Raw genomic sequence first — 23,469 nt, 5'->3', positions numbered from 1 at the left:
TCCCACCCCTCTCTCCCCCTCTCCCCTTCCACCCTCCCCTCCCACCCCTCTCTGCACCCCCTCTCCCCCCCCACCACTTCCCTGTTTTCAGTATCGATCCTGTTGTTGGCTTCTGTGTGCGTTTTTTGAATGAACACATCAAAGGAATCGCTACGCGCATAGACGCAAAATATAAAGCGTAGTTGTGATCCCTCGCCCTCTCTTGCCCTCCTCGGAGTTTTATTGCAGTGCTGCGTCAGCATACACACACTCGTCCCCGCTGCCATTTCTAATAGGCGTGGATCTCTGTGCCAGCAGGAGAGGAGGAGAGGAGAAGGGGAGAGAGGAGATGTAACCCCGTTGCTTACTGCAGACTCCTCCTCCTCTCTCTGGCCTGCTGATCACTCATAAAGAGAAGCCATCCTACATGCTGTGTGGACGATAGCGTCATCGTAGTTTTTATTTTTTAGCTCACGTATACTCTCTCTCTCTCTCTCCCTCTCTTTCTTTGCTTGTGAGTGTGAGTGTAGAGGGAAGAGGGGACGCGGTTGTTGGCTCCTCCATTCCTTTTTTTTTCCTCTCTGCAATTCCCACGGTCTGGGGAGCGGCAACAGCAGCAGCAGCAGCAACAGCAGCAGCGACCGATGCCGACGAAGGAGTACATCCAGCTTCTACAGAAGCTGTTTGTATACTTCAAGCGCAACGGCGGTCAGAACGTGCCGCACGGCATCTCCCAAATAGCCCTCATTGACGACGACGACCTCACGAGGTGGTTTGTGCAGCTGGTGTACAAGGATGAGAATAAAGCCGATTTTTATGTGTCGCTCGAGCTTGTGTTCAGCGAGGACGGCGACGACGACGACGATGGCATGGCAGGAGGCGCATGGAACAAGAGCGCTGGTGTCGAAGGGGGGATGAGGGGCTCTGCACACCAGCGGCCCTCACAACACGTGGGTCCGAGCGCGTCGGCACGGGCGCTTGCCGCCGCAAAGCCAAGCGCGGGTGCTGCCCACGCAAGTGTTGCAGCGCCACAATCTTCTGCTTCTACGTCGTCGTCACACGCGCACCCACACGACACGATGACAGCGGGATCGTCACCACCACCACTGACGTTGCGATCCTCCTCGCTGGCCCCTGCCGGTCCAGGAGGTACGGCGCAGGCGGCTACAGCATGCAGTAGGTGCGGCGAGGAGACACCAGGAGTGGTGACCAGCCTTTTAGACGACAAACTCGAATGCCGCCCCCTGGCCCTCGGAGAGGTCAAGCTGCCCCAGTCGACATCCTCAGGAAGCAGGCGGCCGCCCGAGGATGCCGTTACGTCCCCCACTAATCCCACTGCATCCAACGCTGGGAGTCGTCGTACTGCACGCATGCCGCTTGTCTTCGTTGTGGCACCGCGTCTTATTGCGTCCTTTATCCACCACGGTGCTCTCTGCTCACTCGAGCTGATGTCTCAGCAGTGGGAGCTGTCAGCCGAGAACCTATTACTTCTCCTGATCGCGCTTTTCGAGACACTCAACCCCTTTGCAGGTGACGGCCGCGTGTCCGTTGATGATGCGGAGCGGATAGCGAGCCGCCGAGAGGCCGTTGCGGTGGCGGAGGGCAGCGCATCGATCTCTGCAGGCGCGTACTCGGAAGAGGAACATCAACTGGGCATGGACTACATCCGTCGCGCACATCCGCACCTGTTCCGTCGCTATGTGGGTCCCCTCGCAACATCAATAAGCGAGCCGCGCAACACCGTGCCCCACGGCAAACGAAGCACCAATGACGACGACGACAACGACGACGTGGCTGTCGCTGGTGGAAGCGCAGCGGTACGTTCGAGCGCATTGGGTGGTGGCACACCGTCCTCGCCCCTAGCCTCGGGGTCGAGGAACACTCTTGTCGCCCCATCGACACCGTCGCCCGTGGGAGTCAGGACAGGGAAAGGTAATGATGGAGGTAGCGGCTGTAGCGCAAGTGCGCCGCACGTGCTGCGTGACGTGTCTCACCTTAACACTGCCGTTTACGACGCGCTGGTGACCGCCTACGCTGCTCGATGGGAGACCACGCCCGCCCCCGCGCGTCCACCCTCGCCGCCTGCGTCCCCCGTCTTTCCGCCACCACCACGGCAATGCCCAGCAGCAGCGACAGCCACACCGATCGTGATGCTGCTCGACACCCCCGCCCTCCTCGCGGACGCGGGAAGGGCTCGGCAAGCCGCTGCCTCGACCATCGAAACGGCGGATGGCACAGACACCGCCACGGATGTGATGAAGCCAAAGTGGCTTCCCGGCCGAAACCGCGCTGATGCGACATTTGAACGCCGTGACGCTGCCTTGTCGTCGCGCGCAGGCCCTCCAGCGCTTTCACACATCGCCTACGCGCCTACACGTCAGCGCAGAGCGGCAGCGTCAGCGGCGGCGGCGGATGGCGGGGAACCGCCGCTGCTGCAGCGCGTTGCCGAGTTGTGGATCCCGCTGACACTCCCACCGCCGCCGCCGCCGCCATCCTCCATCCGTGCCTCTTCGACGGCGGCCGTCGGAGTCTCGGCTACCAGGGCTTCGGGGGGGTCTGCCATCACACAACTGCAGCACTTGTCAGAGGCGGGCGTCTCATGCGATGGCGCCGCTGGCAATGATGCGGTCGTTCCATTCCCCTTGGAGGTCCACCTCATTGGCGATGCCGACGACAATGTTGAAGAGGCACGAGTGGCCTGCGTCCTGCGTAACGTGCGTGTCTCCCCCACCACTCCTCGAAGGCTCAGCAGCAGGTGCAGCCCTCGCCTGGACGCAAACGACAGCGTCGGCAATAGCCCGAGCACCTCGACCACGTACCAGAGGCCTGCCCAGCAGCAGCTGTCATCGCTGAGCTTTTCTCTGGATTCATCGACGGCACCGTCACCGGCTGGAGACGTCCACACGTGCCGCATACCCCGTGGCCTCACGCTGCGCTGCAGCAACCTGTACATCTACGGCCACCTCCGCGTCTTGGGCAACCTTGTTCTAGACAACTGCATCTTCGTGGGCACCCTCACCACGGAGGAGCTGGCGAGTGTGCAGGTGTCACATAGCTACCTGGCGTTGATGCCGAATGATGGGTTGCTGCTGCTGCGGCGGCGGCGACAGCCGCAGCAGCCACCGCCACCGGATCGATTGTACGCCCTACGCAAGGAGTGCGTACTCATCCTAGACTCCTCACAGGTTGGGATGTCAGATGACACACACCTCTGCCGACTGATGCCGGACGTTGACGTGACGGAGGCGGCGGCCGCATGTGGGCGGCGGTGGAGCCGTTTGGAGGCGAATACTGAAACATGCAGCGGCGATCCCAACACTGCGAGTCGTGACCGCCGCCAGGGCGCTGACACGGGTGGACTCGCTGTTGTCCGCGACGATGAAGAAGATTGTAGCGACGAGGAAAACACAGTCGCGGTACAGCCTGCAGCGCCCATGATGCCAGTCCTGCGTTCGTTAATACTTGTGTCAAACCAAGGTCGGCTAAGACTCGTTCGCTGCACCGTCCACCCTGGCCGCAACACGGAGCGCTCCATCTTTGCAGAGCAAGACGCCATCGTGGACATGGCATACTGCACTGTCACGGCTGCCATCTACAGCGCCGTTAGTGTGCAAGGGTGTCGTGCGTACTTGGAGCACTGCCTCTTTGAAGGCAGCCCCACGACTGCTGACGCAGCAGCAGAGTCTGGCAGCGACGACATGAGCAACGGAGGTGGCCACGGCGCCGCCAGTGGGCATCGTGGAATACAAGAGCAGCGGTCACCACCACCGCCTATTCTTGTCAACGATGAGACACGCAGCACCGGGCTCAACGTCGAGTTGGGTGGGACCCTCACAGCCCGCCACTGCATGGCGCGACATCTCTACTTCGCGTTCTGTGCGATCGCCCACTCGGTGGCACACTTTTACTGCTGCCACGCCGAGGATGTAGTGAACGGCTTCACCGTCGACGCCTCCGCCGCCACGCTGGATGGCTGCTCCGCCCGAACAAACCACGTTGGTGCTTTCATTCTGCACAAGGCAAAGTGCATACTGACAGACGACCGCCACGGCGGCTTCGCGCAGCGGTGCCGCTGCCTCGGCGAGGCGCACGAAACGGCACACCGCGTGGTGTCGGGGGTGGAGCTGCAGTACCGGCAACAAGAGGGCATGAAAGGAGATGCTCTGCCAAGGGCTCCTGCAGAGACGGAGTCCCTGTGGGCGGCTGCGGCAGCTGTGGCGAAGCGCACCGCCCGTGTCGCGCTTCTCGCGCGGCGTCATTACGCCGAACAACTCCGTCGCTCTGCCACACCTGGTGATGCTGCGCCGGCGACAGCCATGGCGAGCGACTCCCCAGAGTATCCCTCGCCGACCGCAAGCGAGATGTCGTCGCCTGAGCAAACGCTGGGCTTCTTCGGTGGTCGGTTTAGTCTCGAGGTGCGTGACGCCGCACTCAAGGCCATTGGGGTGACGTTGATGAACGCGTACGACACCTGCGTCTACGCCTACGAGGGCAGTACGGTGGAGCTGGAAGAGTGCGTGTTGTGGTCGACGGCGGAGGCCGAAGCGGCTGCGAATGGGGCGGTGGCGACAGCCGCAGCCGCCGCTCCCAGCACGGCGGAGTGGTCAACGACGGCTGCCTCGGCAACGATGCGAACGCTGATGGATCGCAGTGCGTTATACGGGGCAGAGGTTGACACGGCCTCATCGCTGCGGTCGGGGTCGCCGCGGCAACGGTCGTGTGGGGTTAATGTTGTCCACGCCCACCTCAAGGCTCGGCGGTGTCTCACGGTGGGCTACAGCTTCGGCTTTGCCGCTATTCAGTCCGCGCACGCTGACCTGCAAGAGTGTTTGGTGCTAAGCGCCATGAACGGTTACACGATTGACCACTCGCAATGCCGTCTGCGACACTGCGGCGCCGACACGTCTCACGTGGGACTCTTCGCCCTCAACAACTCCCGCGTAGAAGCCGAAAGCACGCCCCATGTGGTCGGCGTGAGCTCCTCCCGGCGAGCGGCACCGCCGCGCATCTGTGGCGGCGTTCCGGCAGTCTTTGGCGGCGACGTATACGGCGTAGAAATCCAGTCCAGCGAAATGCAGTGCACGGGTGTCAGGGTGCTGCGTGGCCGTGATAGCGGATTTAACGTGTACAACAGCAGCGTACTTCGGCTGAGCAAGTGCCTCGTGGACATGTCCCCCACAGATGCGGCGAGCTACGTGTTTCACCATAGGCGCAGTAGTGGGGATATTTATCATCACCACCACCACCGCCGCGGGAAGGGGGGTAAGGCGACGGCGGGGAAGCGGGGCGACAGCTCAACGGACCAGGACGGTCCGGTGAGTACCGCTGGTTCGTGGACTCACCACCTCAACCTCGGTGTCGGCCTCGCAGAGGTGGTGCAACACGGCACCGGCGACAGCGACGCTAACCAGATGGACCACAGCGATGATGATGAGCGCTCCGGAGATGAGGTGGACGGCGGGGATATACAGCCCGCTGCGAGCGCCCCGGTCGTCGTCTCATCATCGGCGCCATCAACCACCGCTCTCGGCGCTCGATCAGCGGATACGTCGGGTGTAAAGGTGTGGTCTGGCAGCCAATGTCACACGTATGACACCGAAGTGCGTTGCGTCACGTTCGGCTTCGCCTCTCTCGGCCCGGGGACGCTGCTGGAGGCGCACCACTGCGCGGCCAAGCATGTTGTGAATGGCTTCACCTCTGATGGCGGTGCGCTGCGGCTGACCAAGTGCAGTGCCAACAGCAACCACGTCGGCGTGTACATTCTTTCTCACGCCCACTGTGTCGTGCGCCGCGGCAGCTACGCAGGAAAGCAGTATGGGATCGAGTGCCGAAGCGGTGTACTGTCGCTGCAGGGACACGTGAAAATCTACGGCTTCTCGCGCATCGGCCTGTACCTCTACGATGGCGCGCACTGCGAAGCGGACCCGGACTGCGTGCTGGATATCCACGCCCTGAAGCACGCCGCGCCACAGTCGTCGACCGCCTCGTCGGCTGCGGTGGCCTCCGTGCCAGCACCATCAGTAGCCGGCGGTCCCACCAGCTCCACACGGCCTCCTCCTCTCTGGGAGCGTAAGAAAAGACAGCCGCTACCACCGGTGGCCACGGCGTCCATCGTATCTCGTTTCGGACTGGAAGACGCGGCGAGCATGTCCGAGTTACGACCGGCCTGCATCGCCCTCGCCGAGGCGACGGCGCACCTGCCGCAGGCGCTGCTCGGCGGCGGTGCTCGCTGTGGCATCACCTGCGGCGATGGTGCGACGGGGTTCATTGGCAAGTGTATCGTGTACGACTGCACCCTAGTCGGTGTGAACGTCTTCGCTGGCGCACATTTAACGCTTGCCAACGGCTGCCTTCTCTGCGAACAGCAGTACGCTGTGGTTGTGCGCGACGGAGGTGTGTGTCGCATCACGCGAAACGCCGAAGGGGACAAGAAGGCCGGGATGGACGACGGCAGCAGTGACGTGGACGACTGCGAAGGTGAAGAAGGCGCGGCAGCAGGCAAGGGGAGGGATCTGAGGAGAATTCTGCGAAGGCATGGCCTCAGCACGGCAGCCCTCGGGGCGGCGCTGGGGCACTTGAAGAGTTGTGTCGCGCGTGTGGCCGCAATGTCGTGGCGTGTGGCCCGACAGTGGGCAGTGCAACGTGATTGGAATGGCGGAGCAACACCAGCGGCGGGAACAGGGACTGCTGCACGCATTTCACGAGACGGCAGGAGCGCTGGTAAGACGGGGTTGGCACCCTGTGCGCCCACAGCCACAGCGCCGCCCATCACCAACTCTAGCGACGGCACCTATGGTGCTGGTGGAACGCTTCGGGTGGACAATGAGGATGAGGAGGTTGGCGGCCGCCGCGTCATGTCGCCTCCCAGTGCCCTGCAGCGGCGCCGATTGAAGTGGCTTTGCTGGGAAGCACACCTTCGTACTCAGCTGGCCTTCCAACTGAACCAATGGACGATGTCTGCGGCTACAACCCATGCGGGTGGAACAGCAGCACGCGAGCCTGGCAACGCAGTGGCAGGCGCAGAAAAACAGCGTCAACCCCCCTCACCGTTGCCTTCCAGGAGCGCCGCTTCTGGACACTCCCGCGCCACAGTGCTGCTGCCGGGGGCTGCTGCTGCTGCTTCAGAGGCGACTGCAATCGGCCCTGTCTTTCCGCCTGTGCGCCCAGTGATTTGCGGCAGCTGCGTTGTCTATGGAACGTGCACCATGGAGCGCGTGGTGCTGCAGCCCACGAGTCATCTGCCGGCGCGGCTCTTCTCTGAGTGCGGCTACGCCGACAAGGACAAGGGGGTGATGAGCACAGAGGCAGCTGGGGCTCGCAACGTGGCCTCGGCACGAGCGCCACGCAGTCTGTGGACAAGCCAGGGGGGGCGCACCTCGTCCTCACCGCAACGCCAGGCAGAGAGCAACAACTCAGCTGACAGCACGATCGCTGCCACGACAGGGAATTCTGACGGTGTCCACGCCTCCCAAACCATGGAATCCCTGGCCACTGCCGACACCACAGACGATACGGCAGCGCTCCCCTCGGTGCGTGTCCTGCAGCACCTGGCACATCAGCCGTCTGGCGTACATGTCTGCCAGCAAGGTCTGCTGAGCCTCACGGACTGTGTTGTGGACGTCTCGCTCTCCTCGCAACCGTGTCTCGGTGGTCGGTACGCCGAACAGCTCGTCTCAGCTGTCATGAAGTGTGAAGGGCCGTGCGCAAAGCTGCACTGCGACTATGTACGCGTGGTGCGCGGCGAGCGCAGCGGCGAGGAGGACTGCAGCGTCACTGAGGGAAGGGGTAGCGGTGCCCCCGGCGCCGCGCAACCCGTGACATCCTCTCCCTCCACAAGCCCCGAGGCCTCCCCGGTGCTCTCCGCGGACGCGACACCTCCCCTTTCGGCCCGGTGTGCCGATGTGATCGCGGCCGCTGCAGAAATCGCCACCGTCCCGCTGCTGCTTATCTCACTCGTGAAGGGTGCAGAGTGCAGGCTGCACATGGTCGGCACATCGCTGGATGATTGGCCGTACAGCGCGTACAGGTCAACGTCAACCCACAACGACGGCAACGCCGTCTGTGGCGACCCTGTGATGAGAACCAGAGAAGAAGTCGGTCAAAGCATGCTCGTCTCCACGGGTTGTGGTGGCTCAGCAGTGACGCAGACGACGCCCCCTGCGGCTCACACCGCGACACACAACGCCGGTGTCATGGTGTGTGCCACCGGCGACACCCTTACCCACGCCGCGTACGCGAACATCGCCGCCATCCTCGCATCGCAGCGGTCGCAGGTGCGACTGAGCCACTGCACTGTGACCGGAGGGATGATGCCCTTTGTACTCGGAAGTGGCAGCTATGCTTCCCTGACATTCTGCCGTGTAGTTGGTGGCGCGCGCGCTGGCCCTACCGCAGCCGCGATCCGAGTCGAAGGTGGAAGCAACTTGACTCTGCTCCGCTCGTCGGTGTGGACGCTGTCTCAGGGGCCTGCAGTGGAATGCATACACGATGGGCGTCTGCAGGCGATGGGTAGCGAGGAACTCACGTTGGGTACGGGGGGAGGGGGAGGGGAGGGATCAGTAGGGGCAGGCACGGCAAGTGTAAAGTAGCAGCCGAAGGTGCTGCCAAGAAACCATGAAGAAAAAAAAAGGACATGGCAGTGAACATAAGTCCCCCCCCCCTCCCTCTGTGTGGTGGGTGGGTGTGGGGGGGTGCGTGGCCGTCGTGTGCGCTACAGCGGCCGATGGCAGTGAATGCAGTCCCCCTACGGACACAGATACAGCCCTATTCATGACGCGTCTCTCTCCTCTTCCTCCCCCCTCCCCCCCCCACCGCTTCGTGTGTTTTCGCTTCGATACTCCGAACCTGTCTGTCTGTGCGAGTGTGAGTGTGTGTACACGTGTATTTTTAGAGAATCGATGCGCACACGTATCACCCATCGTCCTCCTCCTCCTCCTCCTCCACGTGGCCACATGTTGGTTTTCGAATCACATTTTCTGTGTCGCATCTACGGAAGCCCCGGGGATGTGGACAGACGAGCCAACAGAAAGAGAGTGGAGCATCCACAGATCATTGCCAGCCGCGTTGTCCTCCACACCTCCAGCTAGGCATACACCCCTCACCCCCGCCATGTCCATAACGTTTCTCAACTCCAAACCATCTCCCTCCTCCTCACCCCCCCCTTGCCCACTTGGCGCGCCTGTCCACACACACACACACACACACACACAGAGAGAAGGTGCACATATATGTAAGTTGTAAAGAACAAAAGAAAAAAAAAGGAAAAAAGCAGCAAACGAACAAACATAACGGCACACCGAAGGGAGAACGACACGCACACACACACACACCCACACGCAAGCGATTACCCCCGATCCCCCCCCCCCTCTCTCTCTCGCAGGAGAAGAGACGCTTCGCCCCACCCACCCACCCCCCACCCCTCTTCCTCCCTCCCCCTCCCCCTCCCCCCCGTTTCCTCCCAAATCTGTATCGGACATCACGAAGTGCTCTTGCGTCACGGACTTCGTGTGGAAACAAAAGTGTTTAAACGAAAAAAAAAGAAAAAAAAAAGCAGAGGGTTGAGAGATGTCGTCGCACTACCGAGAAGTGAATCAACTGTTCGTGGAAGCCAATGGCCAACCCGACTTCGACTCCACCGTTGAGATCACCGCGTCGCTGCCCATCAAGCAGCTGTTTCAGGTTCGATCTCTGCTCTGCCTGAGTGGTGGTGGCGAGGCCGCTGCCACCGCCGCCGCCGCCAACAACAGCACGACACCGTCCACGTTCAAGCCCGTGCACGAGACGACGGCGCTGCTGTGGACGTGCAATGCGGTGCTGCAGTGGGCTGCAGCTTTGAAGGCTGTGCAGGATGGCGGAGACGCTGCAGGCACGGTGGCTACGCCCAAAATCGACTCCCTGCAAAGCCCTGATGAATGCCGAATGGCATGGAAGTTCTTGGCTACCTTTGCTGGTCAACCAGCCGCTATTGCATGCATGGAGAAGGCACTCACAGAGGTGGCTGTCGAGCTCAACTACTCCATGTCCAGACCTCGCCAGTTCGACATGTTCGTGCACTTGAGCGCCATGGAAAAATTCTTCATCGACGGAGACTCGCTGCTTATGGCGGCGCTGTCGTCGCCACACGTTGATTGGGATCTCATGCAGCCGTTGCACGTCCTCTACAACGCCCAAACGCTGTTACGCGGGTTGCAGTCACGTGGTGGCCACTTCCATGTTGTCTTCTTCCGCAACACAACGTGGTTTTGGGAGGCGGCGCCGCAAAAGCTGTTCATCCGCGAAGCTCTGCGTGAGACGCTGACAGCCGTCGCCGCGACGAACCCCGACAGCCACCTTGTCGTGGATACCTTTGACAGCTTCCACTCCGAGGAATTCATGGCCTACGTGAACAAGTTCGAACCAGAATTTCTGCTCATGTCCGATGGTGAGCAGCTTGGCCACGAGACGGAGTTGAAGCACCTCTTTCACAACCACACGGAAGACGAGCTGCTGCGCTTCGAGAACGAAAATGTCGCCGGCGAGGGAGACGCCTCGGCATCTGCAGAAAACGCAACGCCTCTAACAGACGAGGAGAAACTCGAGCTGGCCCAACGTGTCAGGGAGGACCAGCAGATGGAGTTGAAGAGCGCCTACCGCAGCCTCGTCGATGACGAGAGCAACGGCGACAAGGTGTCCTTTTACTTTCACTGCTTCCTCACGTGGGCCACGGCGCGGCGCATTAAGGTGGCCTACTCCTCTCGCATCATCGCCCGCGAGAACGCCGTTGTGGTCTTCGCCGTTACGGTGGAGAGCGGCAACTTTGCGCGGTCGTTAGTGCTGGAACGGAGCTCCACGCAATTGGCAGCGGAGCTCGAGCATGCCGTGCCTCTGCCGACGCTTTCAGATGCCTCTCTCGCACTAACCAAGGACGCGCAGCTCTCCCGCCGTGAGCAGGTGGTATTGGCGGCGGTGCACGCATACCTGCACGCAGGCGACGGTGCCACGCCACGCACCGAACAGCAGATACAGCTATGTCAGACAATGGTTATTACCGCCTACTGCACCTCCCTCCTGAGCGCTGAGCTACGTGCGCAGCGCGGCGTCTCGTCGCCGTTGGTGGCCGCCTTCCTCAACGACATAGCGCCATACCTCCTGCAAGCCTTCACGCACTGCGACTGCTCCACGGGGCGCGGCACAGAGTTTGACGTGTTCGACGGCCACCTGATCACCATCATGGCGCAGCTCCTCCGTACAACCCCGGCGGCCGACCTCCTCGACGAGGATGGCGTGACGGATGTGAACTTCAGTTGGCAAGACGTGGCCGGCGATCAGTCTGCCAACATTACAGGCAACGCGTTGGCCGCGCTGCCCGACGCCCTCCTCGCCGATCCGAAGACGACCATGAAGTACCCACACCTCACCCACGAACTCATCGACCAGCTCGCTCGACTCTTTCAGGTGGAGGGGCACGTGTCGAACCGACCATACCCCTCGACGCTTGGGAACGCCAATCAGCTCAGCGGCTGGATCGTCTCGCAGCCCTTCGACGAGCTGAACGACGTCGTTGACGTGTACGTTGAGCGCGAATCGCAGCGCAATTTGACGGAGCGCGAGCGCCGCAAGCAGCTCGCCATCGAGGCGGCCTTCGTCACGGACGCAGCCCAGCAGGCGGAGTCGATGGGCATCCGTGGATTCACGACCGGCACGCTGGCGGTGGTGTGCTCCGACAGTGACGAGGACGAGTCGCAAGCGGCGGGGGGGGCGACGGCCACGAGCACCGCGGCGGGCGCGAACTCCAGCAAAGCGATCAAAAAAGTAAAGCAGCAGCACAGTGGCCAGAAGAATAAAAAAGTGCGCAGCCGCGAAGACATCATTCGGGAGGAGTCGAACATGCGGGACGCGAACAAGTTGGTCCAGGACTGGGCCCAGCAGGTGTCAGACCTCTGCAAAAAGACGGATCAAGCGAATCGCTTGACGGACGTTGCGGACAGCATCAGTGTGCTGACGGCCGCAATCAACCGCATGACGGGCACGCCGTTCGGTCGATATTTTGACCCTGGCGAGGTTCTCAAGGACGATGGCGCCGTCCCGCTGCCGCTGGCGATGTGGCGCCTGCTCGTGGAGGTGAGCGGCATGCGTGAGGCGGAGCTCGCCTTCACCATCACCGATGACGACGCAGAGGGGAGTGCGGCGGCGAGCAAGAAGAAGCGATCGGCCAAGGACAAGCGCATGACGAACCTCTACGTCTTCGGCCTCATCGCCGACCTCGTGGAGGAGAACATCACCAACGCCAAGAGCGGCAGCCACGGCGCCGACAACTGGGGTAAGCTGGAACGTCTGCGCAAGGTGAAGAAAGACCTCACGGTGTACGACGCGACTTCTTATCTGAACTGGGTGTACCTCACCTACGTCCAGCTGCACTTCAAGTGTAAGCTCATGTCTCGCGTGGTGCGGCTGCAGCTGGTGCAGTGGAAAAATGAGAGGGAGAGGGCTCGGCAGGCACAGGAGGCTCCGAACATCAACGTCGGCGTCCCACTCTTCCTGTACTGCCATCACAAGGTCCTCTCGTGCATCCGCGACAACGGTGTGGCGATCTCGACGGACGACCTGGACTCTGTGCGCTCCGCCCTGGCCCACTTCGACTTCCCGGCCTCGTACTACGAAAAGGTTGATGGCGCGATTTCCAAGTGGCAGAGCAGCCCCGTCTCGGTTCTGCCGCCGAGCCACCGCCCGCGTCAGAAGGTGTGCTTCGATACACCAGAGATGATGCAGCTGATGAGCATGGGCCATCTCCTGGAGCGGCCTGTGATACCAACGAAGGACTACCGCGTTGTCTTCAACCCCGATGGGTGGCAGCGGGACCTGCTCGACATTGTCGATAACCGCGGCAGCGCCGTCGTCTGTGCCCCGACCTCGGCAGGCAAGACCTTCATCTCGTATTACTGCATGTACAGCGCGCTGCGGACATCGAACACGAAGGTGGTTGTCTATGTGGCGCCGAACCGTGCCCTCATCAACCAGGCTGTCGCTGATGTTTGCGCTCGCTACGGATCGAAGAAGTACTCCTTTCCTGGTCGAAACGTGTACGGTGTGCATGGCGGTGCCGACTACCACCGCTACGTGGACAGCTGCCAGGTGCTCGTGACACTGCCAGAGGTGCTGGAGACACTGCTGATGTCACCCAAGTACAAGGAGTGGACGAAGCGGCTCGACTACGTCATTTTGGATGAGATCCACACGATGGAGAGCAGCGGCAATGGCGATGTGTGGGAACGCGTACTGGCGCTGCTCCCTTGCCCCTTCGTCGCCCTCTCCGCTACCCTCGGCGAGACGCAGCAGTTGTGCGGGTGGCTGAACCGCGTGCAGCAGCGCTTGGCGGCGCAGCACCCTGATCAGGGGAAACGCGATTTCACCGTACACGACATCCCCTCCAGCGGAAGCATCCAGCGGTGGAATGACATCAAGAAGTACATGTACCTGCCCCCACCTGGCTACCAGCCGCAGTTGAAGAAGCTGACAGCAAAGTATCCCAACCGGTACATCCATGACCTGCACCCACTGTCGATCCTTACGCTGGAGCAGCTGCAGAACGGCTTCCCACCGGACATCACGCTTGTGCCGAGTGAAGTGGTGCAGCTCTACCAGAAAATGTGCACCCTCTTCACCGAGCGTGTCTTCACGAAGTGGTCCAAGGTGGCTGTGGTGCAGGCGATGAAGGCGCAGCTGAACCTGCTCCTACCAGAGGTCTACTTCCAGCAGGAGAACTACATCACACAGCAGCACGCGCGGCGGTACGAGGCAGACGTCAAGAACGCCTTCGCGTATTGGGTGTACCTCAACAACGGCCGCGATGCCGACGGTCTCGAGACCCTCTCAAGTGAAGAGGTCACTGCCCTCAACACCGACATGCGTGAGCTGTGCGAGGCGATCCTGCAGACCTTCTCACAACGTCTACGCGAGGACGAGGCGCAGCTGGACAAGTACGCCACCGACATGGCGCTTAAGCGGGATGGGCAACTAGCCCTTCCTTCCACCCAGGAGGAGGCTACAGCGAGTAACGCGGCCACGCAGGCGCTGTCGACGGTTGCGCAGCCGCACAAGGCTTTTTTTCCAGAGTCGAAGGAGTTCATTGCCGAAAACATTATCAGCGTGCTGCGTGAGCTGAACAGCCGCGATATGGGGCCCACAATTGTCTTCACCTTCGAGGGTGAAGACTGCGACGACCTCACCAAGGCCATCATCACCCGACTCGAGGACGCCGAGGCAGCGTACCGGCAGACGGAGGAGTTCGCGGTCTACAAAGCGACCATGGAGCGCAAGGCTGCTGCGGCTGAAGCGGCTCGCAAACAACGCGAGTCAACCCTGAAGCAGAAGAAGCTGACGACTGATGAAAGCGGCGATGTGGACCGGGTAGACCGCGATGTGGACAACATGAACGACGACGAGGACTACGTGGTGCCGGATGTGCTGCCGGAGTTCACGTTTATCGGCCAGTACTGCACAGTCGATCCGACTGTGGTGAAGGATGCGGTGGATGAGTGCATCAAGCGTGGTGACACACTCTGTGCCCGCGCCATCCAGCGCGGCGTGGGCATCCACCATGCCGGCGTGAAGGGCAAGCTGCGTCGTATGATGGAGATTCTCTTCCGCGGCCGTCACTGCGGCGTCATCTGCGCCACAGAGACGCTAGCCCTTGGCGTGCACAGCCCATGCCGCTCCGTCGTTCTCGCTGGCGACCACGTCCTGCTCAACACGACGCAGTTCCGTCAGATGATGGGCCGCGCTGGTCGTCGTGGGCTCGACTACCTTGGCCACCTCATCTTCCTGAGCGTCAGCATGAAGAAGATCACACGCCTCATGACGAGCAGCATGACAGTGATCAAGGGCAACGTGCAGGTGGACCCCATCACGCAACTCCGCCTGCTGCAGCTCTACGACTATGCCCGCCACCGCGATCTCAAGGGGGCAGAGGAGTGGAGCCGGCATGCGCTGGGCATGGCGGAGCGCCTCTACGTCAACCCGCTCTTCTTTGCAGGGCGGGCGGCAATGGAAGGGGGCAACATGGAGCCCTTCACCATCGAGTTTGCACAGATGCTGCTCGGATTCCTGCACCGCGAGGGCCTTCACTTCAAGGACCGGCCATCCTCGCTCGGCTCCTTGCTCGTGGACGCCATGTACGTCTTCCGCAACGCGCAGGTCTCTGCCGAGGGATTTGCGTTCATCTCCATGATTACCCGCCAGGTATTCGCCAAGGCTCGCCTGGCGCGCCACTTCCGCTACTTGGCGCCGTCCGACGACGCGGTCGAGCAAGAGGCCAAAGCGGAGCTCCTCGCATACCTCTTCTCTGTGAACAAGATGTGCGGCGTGCCGCTGGAGATTCACCGCTCCGTTCTGAGCGATCCCGCCGTAATGGAGCTATGGTGCGGCCGCCGCGTGGCGAAGCAGCACCGCGTCGTGCTGGCCCCGCTTGACATCTGCTCGCCGGCGACGAAGCCGTTCAGCTACGTCTCAGTGTTCCGCATGATCTCTGCCTTCTACACGTACCTCGCCAGCACGCTGAAGGAGCCGGCTGACACGCGGCTGCCCTACATGTGCCCCAAGACGAAGAAGAAAAATTGCATCTTTGGGGGGAAGTCGGAGATGCCGCTGATGGCGAAGCTGAAGGAGACGATCCAGCCGTACGCCGCCCGCGACCCGTTTGTCGCCATCAGCGGCTGCGGCGACCACTTCGTGCACAGTGAAGACCTCGTCACCACACTGCGCCGCGGCCTCTTCTGTGACCGCCGCATGCTGCCACTGCTGGACCTGACGGACGGCTGCCGCCACGACGGGGCACAAGTGCTGATCAACGCCTGCCTCACCGACTTTGTGCGCTGCAAAGCGCAAATCGACTCGGTTCGCTCCAACTACCGCTTCACTCTCCTGGAAGAGCTGAACGGGCTCAGCCAGTCGGAGAGCTACGCCGTGCTGAACCACACGGAGCGGTTGCTGTCAAACATATCGGGGCTCACGCGGGACGCCAAGTACACGCCGTTGCAGGTGCTAAGCGCCCTCTATCCCGAACGCGAACGCGGCAACAACGTCTCCGAGGAAGACCACAAATTCTACGCTGGCACACTCGGCGTGATGGAGTTTGCCAACCAGTTGCACGAGCTGCGACCGCACATTGACAAGGAACTGGCGATGGTGCAGTGGATGGCCCGCATCGCCGAGATGCGCCGCACGAAGAAGTAAACGCATGCATATAGAGGTGCACGCCCTTTTTTTTCCATCCTGAGAAGAGGGGGAGGAGGAGGAGGAGGAGGAGGGAGGGGAAGACGATCGCCTCATCTGAGCCTCCCCTTCGCCTCAACTAGAAGGCATTCTACGCATGTTTGCACTTGCTCTGAGTTGGCTACGCACGTCCTCCACAGATGTATTTCTGGTGGCTGACGTGGTGGCGCCCCCCCCCTTTTTTTTTGAGGAGGAGGAGAACGTGTTTTTTTTTGTACTGTTTTTTTACGCTTGTAAACGTCGTCGTGGGGTGTTGGGGGGGGAACCCCACGCGGCACGGAGATAGCGCGTCTCCGATTGTTCAGCCGTGACGGGGGTGGATGACGCTAAGAAATCGGAGGGGGGAGTTGGTGGGTGTACGGCGCTGTCTTGGGTCTCTGTTTCGGCTTCCTACCCGCCCCCACCCGCCCCCCGCCTCTATTATTATTATTACAGCGCGCCTTAAATCGGCATAGGCGTGTGTGTGTGTGTGTGTGTGTGCTGCAATGATGTCGTCCTTCTAACTTGACTACTAACCACGAAATAACTTTTCATTTTCCCCCACCCCGCACCAACCACCCAACTGAAGTAGCGTGCGCCTGCAACGGAAAGGAGGAGGGGGGGTAGTCGACTCTCCCGTGTGTGTGGTGAGTCTGTCCGTCACGCCCTTCCAAACGGGGGGGGGAGGGAGGGAATAGGTGAAAAAAGCACGGCGGCAACGCACGCACACACATCGACCCCGCCACGGCCTCCCCCCCCCCCCCCCCCCCCCCCCCCAAAAAAAAAAGCCTGTAAAACGAGCATGCCACCGAAACACCTTCCCCACCTCACCCCTCAACTGCGCCCTCCCTCATCCACCAAACCCCCCCTCCCCCGCCACCGAAGCCCGCGCAGAGGACGGCGGGCGCCCGGGAGAGGGGCGATCCGAAAAGCGCACTCCGTGGGGGTCGAACCCACGACCACACGGTTAAGAGCCGTGCGCTCTACCGACTGAGCTAGGAATGCCACGTCATGTGGGACGAGTGTGTCCTGTATCATTCACCTGGCGAGAGGGGCGGGCGGCGTCCCGGACCCCTTGTTTTGCCGGTGGGCGCACGCCGCCGAGCCACACCTGACGACAATACCCCCCCCCGCCACCGACAGAGAAACGGAAGAAGACAATGCCTGACAATAATATCAGGCGTGGTACTCTGTATAAACGGATGCGCGAAGCGGTGGAGCTTGAGACGCCCCCCCCCCTTATTACCAGCGGGGCCTGGGCCCCCCACCACCCGGCCACCCCCACCCCCTACCCACCCTCCCCGCCGGCCGCACTGGGGAGGGGCATCGCCGCGGCGCAAACACCTGCGCGTAACTTTTCAATCCCTTCATCGAAGAGGAGACGGGACACACAGCCTTATTCCCCGGCCCTCCCCGCTAGCAAAAAAAAACACGTCATCGCTTTCGTGGTCGGGCGCCCCCTGGTCCCACACCCATCAACAACGCCCCCCCCCCCACCCACCAAAACCCAGGAGACGGCGGGCGCCCGGGAGAGGGGCGATCCGAAAAAGCGCACTCCGTGGGGGTCGAACCCACGACCACACGGTTAAGAGCCGTGCGCTCTACCGACTGAGCTAGGAATGCCACGTCAAGCGGGACATGGGTGTCCTGAATCATTCACTTGGCGAAGGGGGCAGGCGGCGTCCCGGCCCCTTTTTGGCCGGTGGGCGCACGCCGCCGAGCCACACCCGACGGCAACACCCCCCAGCCGCCGACAAAGAAACGGAAGACAACGCACGACAGTAATATCAGGGGCGGGGTACTCTGCATAAACGGATGCGCGAAGCGGTGCAGTCTGAAACCACTACCTGCCGCCAAGGTGTGCCGCCTCAGCGGCCGCGGCATCCCCTTGACGCACCACACAACCGACTGTGTTTTTCGACGCCACAGGTGGACGGCGATGTTGCATACCCAACTGCAATGGACACGCCACGCATCCAAGGGTCTATTACCGCGTGCCCCAGAAAGCACTCGCGGCACTCGACACGGAGACGGAGAGCACAGCCGCAGCACCAACACTGGTGCTTTATTTTTTATCCCTTTCATCGAAAACAGAAGACACACACACACGAACGCATGCGCATCAGTTCGCACACCTCTCCTCCATCCAAAGGACGGTGAGCTGCTGTCGGTGCGATATGCTCTACCCCTGATGCAAAGGATGATTTATTATGTTCTCCTTGTAGGTTATCCATTGTACAGCAGTGGCCTCAAAACTACCTCTCACCGCAGCCGTCACACGCCCACATCGCCGTACGCCAGGCAGCCCCAACCAACCAAGCCAGGCCCCGCACACCCGAAAGCAAGCCGCATCCCAGTGGCCAAAACGCGATACGCCTCTTTGGAGTTGATCAGGCTTTTCAGCGGCGCGCAGGAACAGTCGGGGCGAGACGCATTCGCTTCACCCCGCGACACCTTGCGCACCGCACAGATTTGCACAGCTGCGCTCACACGATCGAAATGCCGCTCCGGCGAACCATCACACAGGACCGGAACGCCATCATCAGCTGGGGCGAATTCGCACGCGGAACGTGGCCCCGCAAGCGGCAAGCGAAGAGCCGTTTTGCCCTCCGAAAAAAAAAGATGAGAATTGGACCCTGGAAGCACCGAGCGGCGGCGCCCCACCCCGTCACAGGGGAGTGCGGGATCGGCGCCACGAAAAGGAGAAAGGCGGTGGCAAAAGTAGAAGTCTCCCTACGCTGTGCGAAGAAGCCTATATGGCCACCGCTGGCGGAGAGACTAATGACGGAGGAAGAGGGCACACGGGAAACAAGGCACGTGCTACTCATTCACTGGCGTAGTGCAGCTCGATGGCGGCAGCGAAGCCAGCAAACGAGCTGAAGTCCCTCGCCACACACGAGACGGCAACACCATGCTTCGCTGCGAATCCAGCCGTGTATGGGCCAAAGCAAGCCACGTCAACGTGCGCCAGACACTGAGGGGAGTGGCGCAGCAGCACGGCGATCTCGCCGGCGCTAGTGAAGGCCACCCCGCGAACACTCCCATCCGTCAGCGCCGCCACGGCGGCAGAGAGGGCCTCTTCGCCCACGGGGCGCGTGACGTACGCATCGACTCGCATCACATTCATCCCCATTCCCCTCAGCTGCTTGACAAACTGCGGCACCACATCCGGCTCAGTGAAGCCCTCCACGCAAGGCGCCAGCACGGCAATCGTCCGACCCTCTTTGCAGCCACTCTCCGCCAGCTTTGTGGCAATGCCAACAGGACTCGGCTCATCTGGGCAAATAGCAGGGCGAATTCCCAGCTGCTCGAAAACGTAGTCTGCGTCTTTGCCGATCGCAGCCAGCGCACATTTGTCGAGAACCGTTCGAAGGCCTCTCCCTCGCTTCTCTTCGTCCACGGCGGGTGCATTGCCAGAGGAGTCCGAGACGGGCTCCCCGATAGAGCCGTACCGGTGATCCAAGGCGGCCCTCAGTGAGTCAACGGCGCAGCGGCTGCAGAAGGCAATGTAGTCGATGCCGTCTAGATCGTGCTCCAGGAGCGCACGCATATCTGCCGAGTCTGGTGTCGCTAGTGTCTCAATCACTGGGACGGCAAGAGGGTTGAGGTGGTGTTCCTCGAGCGCCTGCGCAAAGCGCTCCGAGTACACCCTAGGCGCGGTGATCAAGATCGTGTTTGAGGGCATGGAGAGGAAAAATGGGAGTGCGTGTGGGTCAGAACCAAGAGGCCTTGAGCGGGATCCTCTCGTAGACAATTCGCAGGCAGAGGTAAGGGGGACTCCTGTGTCTGGCAGTAGTTCCGCGGCTGTACGACGCCACACACGTAGGTGTCACTCGATAGCGCGCCAAGTGTAAAGAATAGCGGGAAGAAGAGGAGGGGAAGAACAAGAAAAAAAAAGGCAGGGTAAAGAATGTAGAAGAACACAAAAACGTGTATATGGGAGGGCAGGCATGTTCGTGGAGCCTGCTAGTTGACTGCTCTAGGACCGTCAAGGTAGCGGGAAACTACGAGGCACTCGATGGACCCTACGTAAACATCCGCGTGCAGAGCGCACACCTAAGCTCGCGTCACTTCTACCCAAAGGATTCACGACGCAAACCCACACGCGATTCCCCGCAGACGCGCTTAGCTACTCCTGCGGTCATCTGACACCCTCTGCCCAAGTGATTGCCGATATACGGCGGAACAGAGTTTTGTTGTTTTTTGCTTTTTCCCGTGTGGCATGTTGTCTTCTTTTTTTTTTGGAAAGATGATCTTGCCTGACAAGCCGGCAGTGACGAAGTGGCACGTCAGCGTGGTCACCACCCTCGGACTCTTCAGAGAGGAGCACCGACCAGATGGGAGAGCAGAGCCACTCGGCCCTGGGTGCCTGCGTCACCCCATGCAGCCTGTGATAGGGGTCCACAACACCTGCTACACTTGACCACACCAGCGGTGTTCTCTGTGTGGCCTCACGATGTCATTACCCTTGCCTCTTCTCAGTTCTCTTCTTTCGCAATGGAACCGAGGGCTTGGTGACACCACTCACATCACAAGCGGCTCCTAGGCATTCCTAGGGATTCCTAGGGTGCTGACGAGAGTTTCTTGACTAGACTCGGGCTGTCCGGGGACGGCGTACGTGAGCAGTACGTCTACAACCCGGCTTTTGAGACCAAGATGCGCTGTGGTGGAGGTCTGGTCGCCTTCGTGACCAGAACTATAAGCCGCTGTTTGTACGGAGGGAGGAGGAGTCTCTCTCATGCCTCACCCTTCCCCAGGTGTTGGAACACGGCGACAAAAACCGACCAGGAGGCACGAATAGTGCCCATTCGTCGTGCGCTCCACATCACCTCCCACTGTCGTGGACGCACACACACACACACACACACACACACAGACGAAGAACTATTTATTGAAAGTGCATATCCGGGGTGGAGGAAAAACGAAACCGGCGCTAACCCTGCCTGAAATGAAGAAAAGGCGAGGCCCAGTGCCTGGTGGGACAAACAAAAGCGAACAGAAAAGGTGAAGCGAAATCAAATCCGAGGAAGAATCGATTTTATTATCTGGACTTCCCTGAAAGCCTATGGGTTCAGAGACCACCACACAACACACATACACGTGTCTATGCCACCGGCTGCGGTCTACTGCAAAAAACAATAAAAAATAAAACACTGCGCGGCTAGACTGGCACACATTAGCACTTTCGCCACCGCAAGCTGGCACACACACACACACACATGCGCAACGCCACTGCGATGGAACGAGGAGGCATACAAAAGAGTACGACTGGGCCAGCCGAGTTGGTCAATACACCACAGGACATTTCTGGTACTGATTTCTGTATCATTCTGGGGCATCGACTGCGTCACAACACAACGCACATATTCCCAGCACCTCGCTACACACGGGTGTCAGGTGACAGTCGTCTCTGGTGGGCGGTTGTCTATAAGTTCATATATTGGAGTAGCGGATGGTGCTGTCGTCCGCAGCACACAGAGTGACCTCATGGGGACTGAACTGATGCGAAAGAGAAAAAGCAAGCCGTGTCGCCAGCCAAGACGAAACCACACCAGCCACTTGTAGGGGGTATTAGGGGGTACATGTAGGTTGGCCAATGTGAAAGAGAGGACCACCTAACCAAGAGAAGACAACAGCGCAAAGGTCAAGCGCCTCTACAGGAAACGACTCGCAACATCCCCACTAGACAAAAGTACACGCCCTTGGTTGCTAAGGGTCTCGTAGAGAGAGACCGGCACCGGCAACACGCGTAGCAGCACCAGAGAGACCTGCACAGCACAATTGGAGAGCCGTGAAGCAGGTCGGATGTCGTGTGACTCGCAGGGGCATAAGCGTAGCGCCTTGGCACATGTGATTGCAACGTGTGAGTGAGGCAAAGAGCCGTGACCGCCTGTGTGCGAACGGACAAACACGTCAGAGGCATGATTTGCAGGATGATGAACCCATATCCCACGCAGAGAAAACATGTCGTGCCAAAACCGGTTCTATGCCGCGGTTACTCAACAGCACGAAGCCGCGCCTAGAGAACTCGCCCGTAAGGATGGCATGTGCACCTATCCTTGCCAAGATGAGGTACTCCGATATCCATACGCGGAGCTCAAACACCACATGAGGCTCACAGAGTAAAAAAAAAAAGCGCGCTGGAGCAATAGACGACAAGTCACCAGCAAGGCAAAGGCACTAGTTTACGAGCAACAGGGAGATAGAAGAACGGGTGCGGCGTGCTTATGCGAACACCCTCCAGCTGCTTGTCGCCGACTTTTAGATCATCTAGAAACGATCTCGAATGGCCCCTCCGTACGAAACGCAGTCTCGACTCAGCAGGCCCTCGTAGACGATGCCCATCCGCGTGACATTTCCACGTTTTCTCTTTTCCATCCTCTCTAGTGATGGCCCTCTCTGGGAAGAAATTCTCGCAAGAGCCGCGACAGGCGTATAATAAATACCATGGGAACACACACACATATATATACATACATATTACATGTATACATATATATATACACATCTTACACGAGATTGCCCCGCCCCATGTGCAGTGCAGGAGAGCACTTGTGGCATCGGCTGTGTCTGCCTTTCTGCATGCATCCAGAAAAACAAGTCTAACGGTTGAGGTGGCGTGCCTCGAGCGCCTGCGCAAAGCGCTCCGAGTACACCCTAGGCGCGGTGATCAAGATCGTGTTTGAGGGCATGGAGAGGAAAAATGGGAGTGCGTGTGGGTCAGAACCAAGAGGCCTTGAGCGGGATCCTCTCGTAGACAATTCGCAGGCAGAGGTAAGGGGGACTCCTGTGTCTGGCAGTAGTTCCGCGGCTGTACGACGCCACACACGTAGGTGTCACTCGATAGCGCGCCAAGTGTAAAGAATAGCGGGAAGAAGAGGAGGGGAAGAACAAGAAAAAAAAAGGCAGGGTAAAGAATGTAGAAGAACACAAAAACGTGTATATGGGAGGGCAGGCATGTTCGTGGAGCCTGCTAGTTGACTGCTCTAGGACCGTCAAGGTAGCGGGAAACTACGAGGCACTCGATGGACCCTACGTAAACATCCCCGTGCAGAGCGCACACCTAAGCTCGCGTCACTTCTACCCAAAGGATTCACGACGCAAACCCACACGCGATTCCCCGCAGACGCGCTTAGCTACTCCTGCGGTCATCTGACACCCTCTGCCCAAGTGATTGCCGATATACGGCGGAACAGAGTTTTGTTGTTTTTTGCTTTTTCCCGTGTGGCATGTTGTCTTCTTTTTTTTTTGGAAAGATGATCT

At 60.2% G+C, this 23,469-nt stretch overlaps 3 protein-coding genes across 3 annotated transcripts; 2 read left to right on the top strand and 1 right to left on the bottom strand.

Moving 5' to 3' along the window:
* Positions 1-623: 623 nt before the first annotated feature.
* On the top strand, positions 624-8,567 carry JKF63_07756 (uncharacterized protein; the record flags this gene model as incomplete). The annotated part of the gene is made up of 1 exon (XM_067903687.1): positions 624-8,567. The coding sequence occupies one exon, from the start codon at positions 624-626 to the stop codon at positions 8,565-8,567; it is 7,944 nt and encodes a 2,647-aa protein (XP_067759887.1).
* A 976-nt stretch (positions 8,568-9,543) lies between these two features.
* Positions 9,544-16,188, top strand: JKF63_07755 (uncharacterized protein; the record flags this gene model as incomplete). The annotated part of the gene is made up of 1 exon (XM_067903686.1): positions 9,544-16,188. One exon carries the CDS (start codon positions 9,544-9,546, stop codon positions 16,186-16,188), a length of 6,645 nt encoding a protein of 2,214 aa, XP_067759886.1.
* A 2,842-nt stretch (positions 16,189-19,030) lies between these two features.
* Positions 19,031-19,891, bottom strand: JKF63_07754 (uncharacterized protein; the record flags this gene model as incomplete). The annotated part of the gene is made up of 1 exon (XM_067903685.1): positions 19,031-19,891. One exon carries the CDS (start codon positions 19,889-19,891, stop codon positions 19,031-19,033), a length of 861 nt encoding a protein of 286 aa, XP_067759885.1.
* Between the last annotated feature and the right edge of the window lie 3,578 nt (positions 19,892-23,469).

The sequence above is a fragment of the Porcisia hertigi genome, chromosome 3 (genome assembly GCF_017918235.1).
Source record: "Porcisia hertigi strain C119 chromosome 3, whole genome shotgun sequence".
Lineage (NCBI taxonomy): Eukaryota > Euglenozoa > Kinetoplastea > Trypanosomatida > Trypanosomatidae > Porcisia > Porcisia hertigi.
Note: the sequence above shows the minus strand (reverse complement) of the source record. Positions and strands in the feature narration are given on the sequence as shown.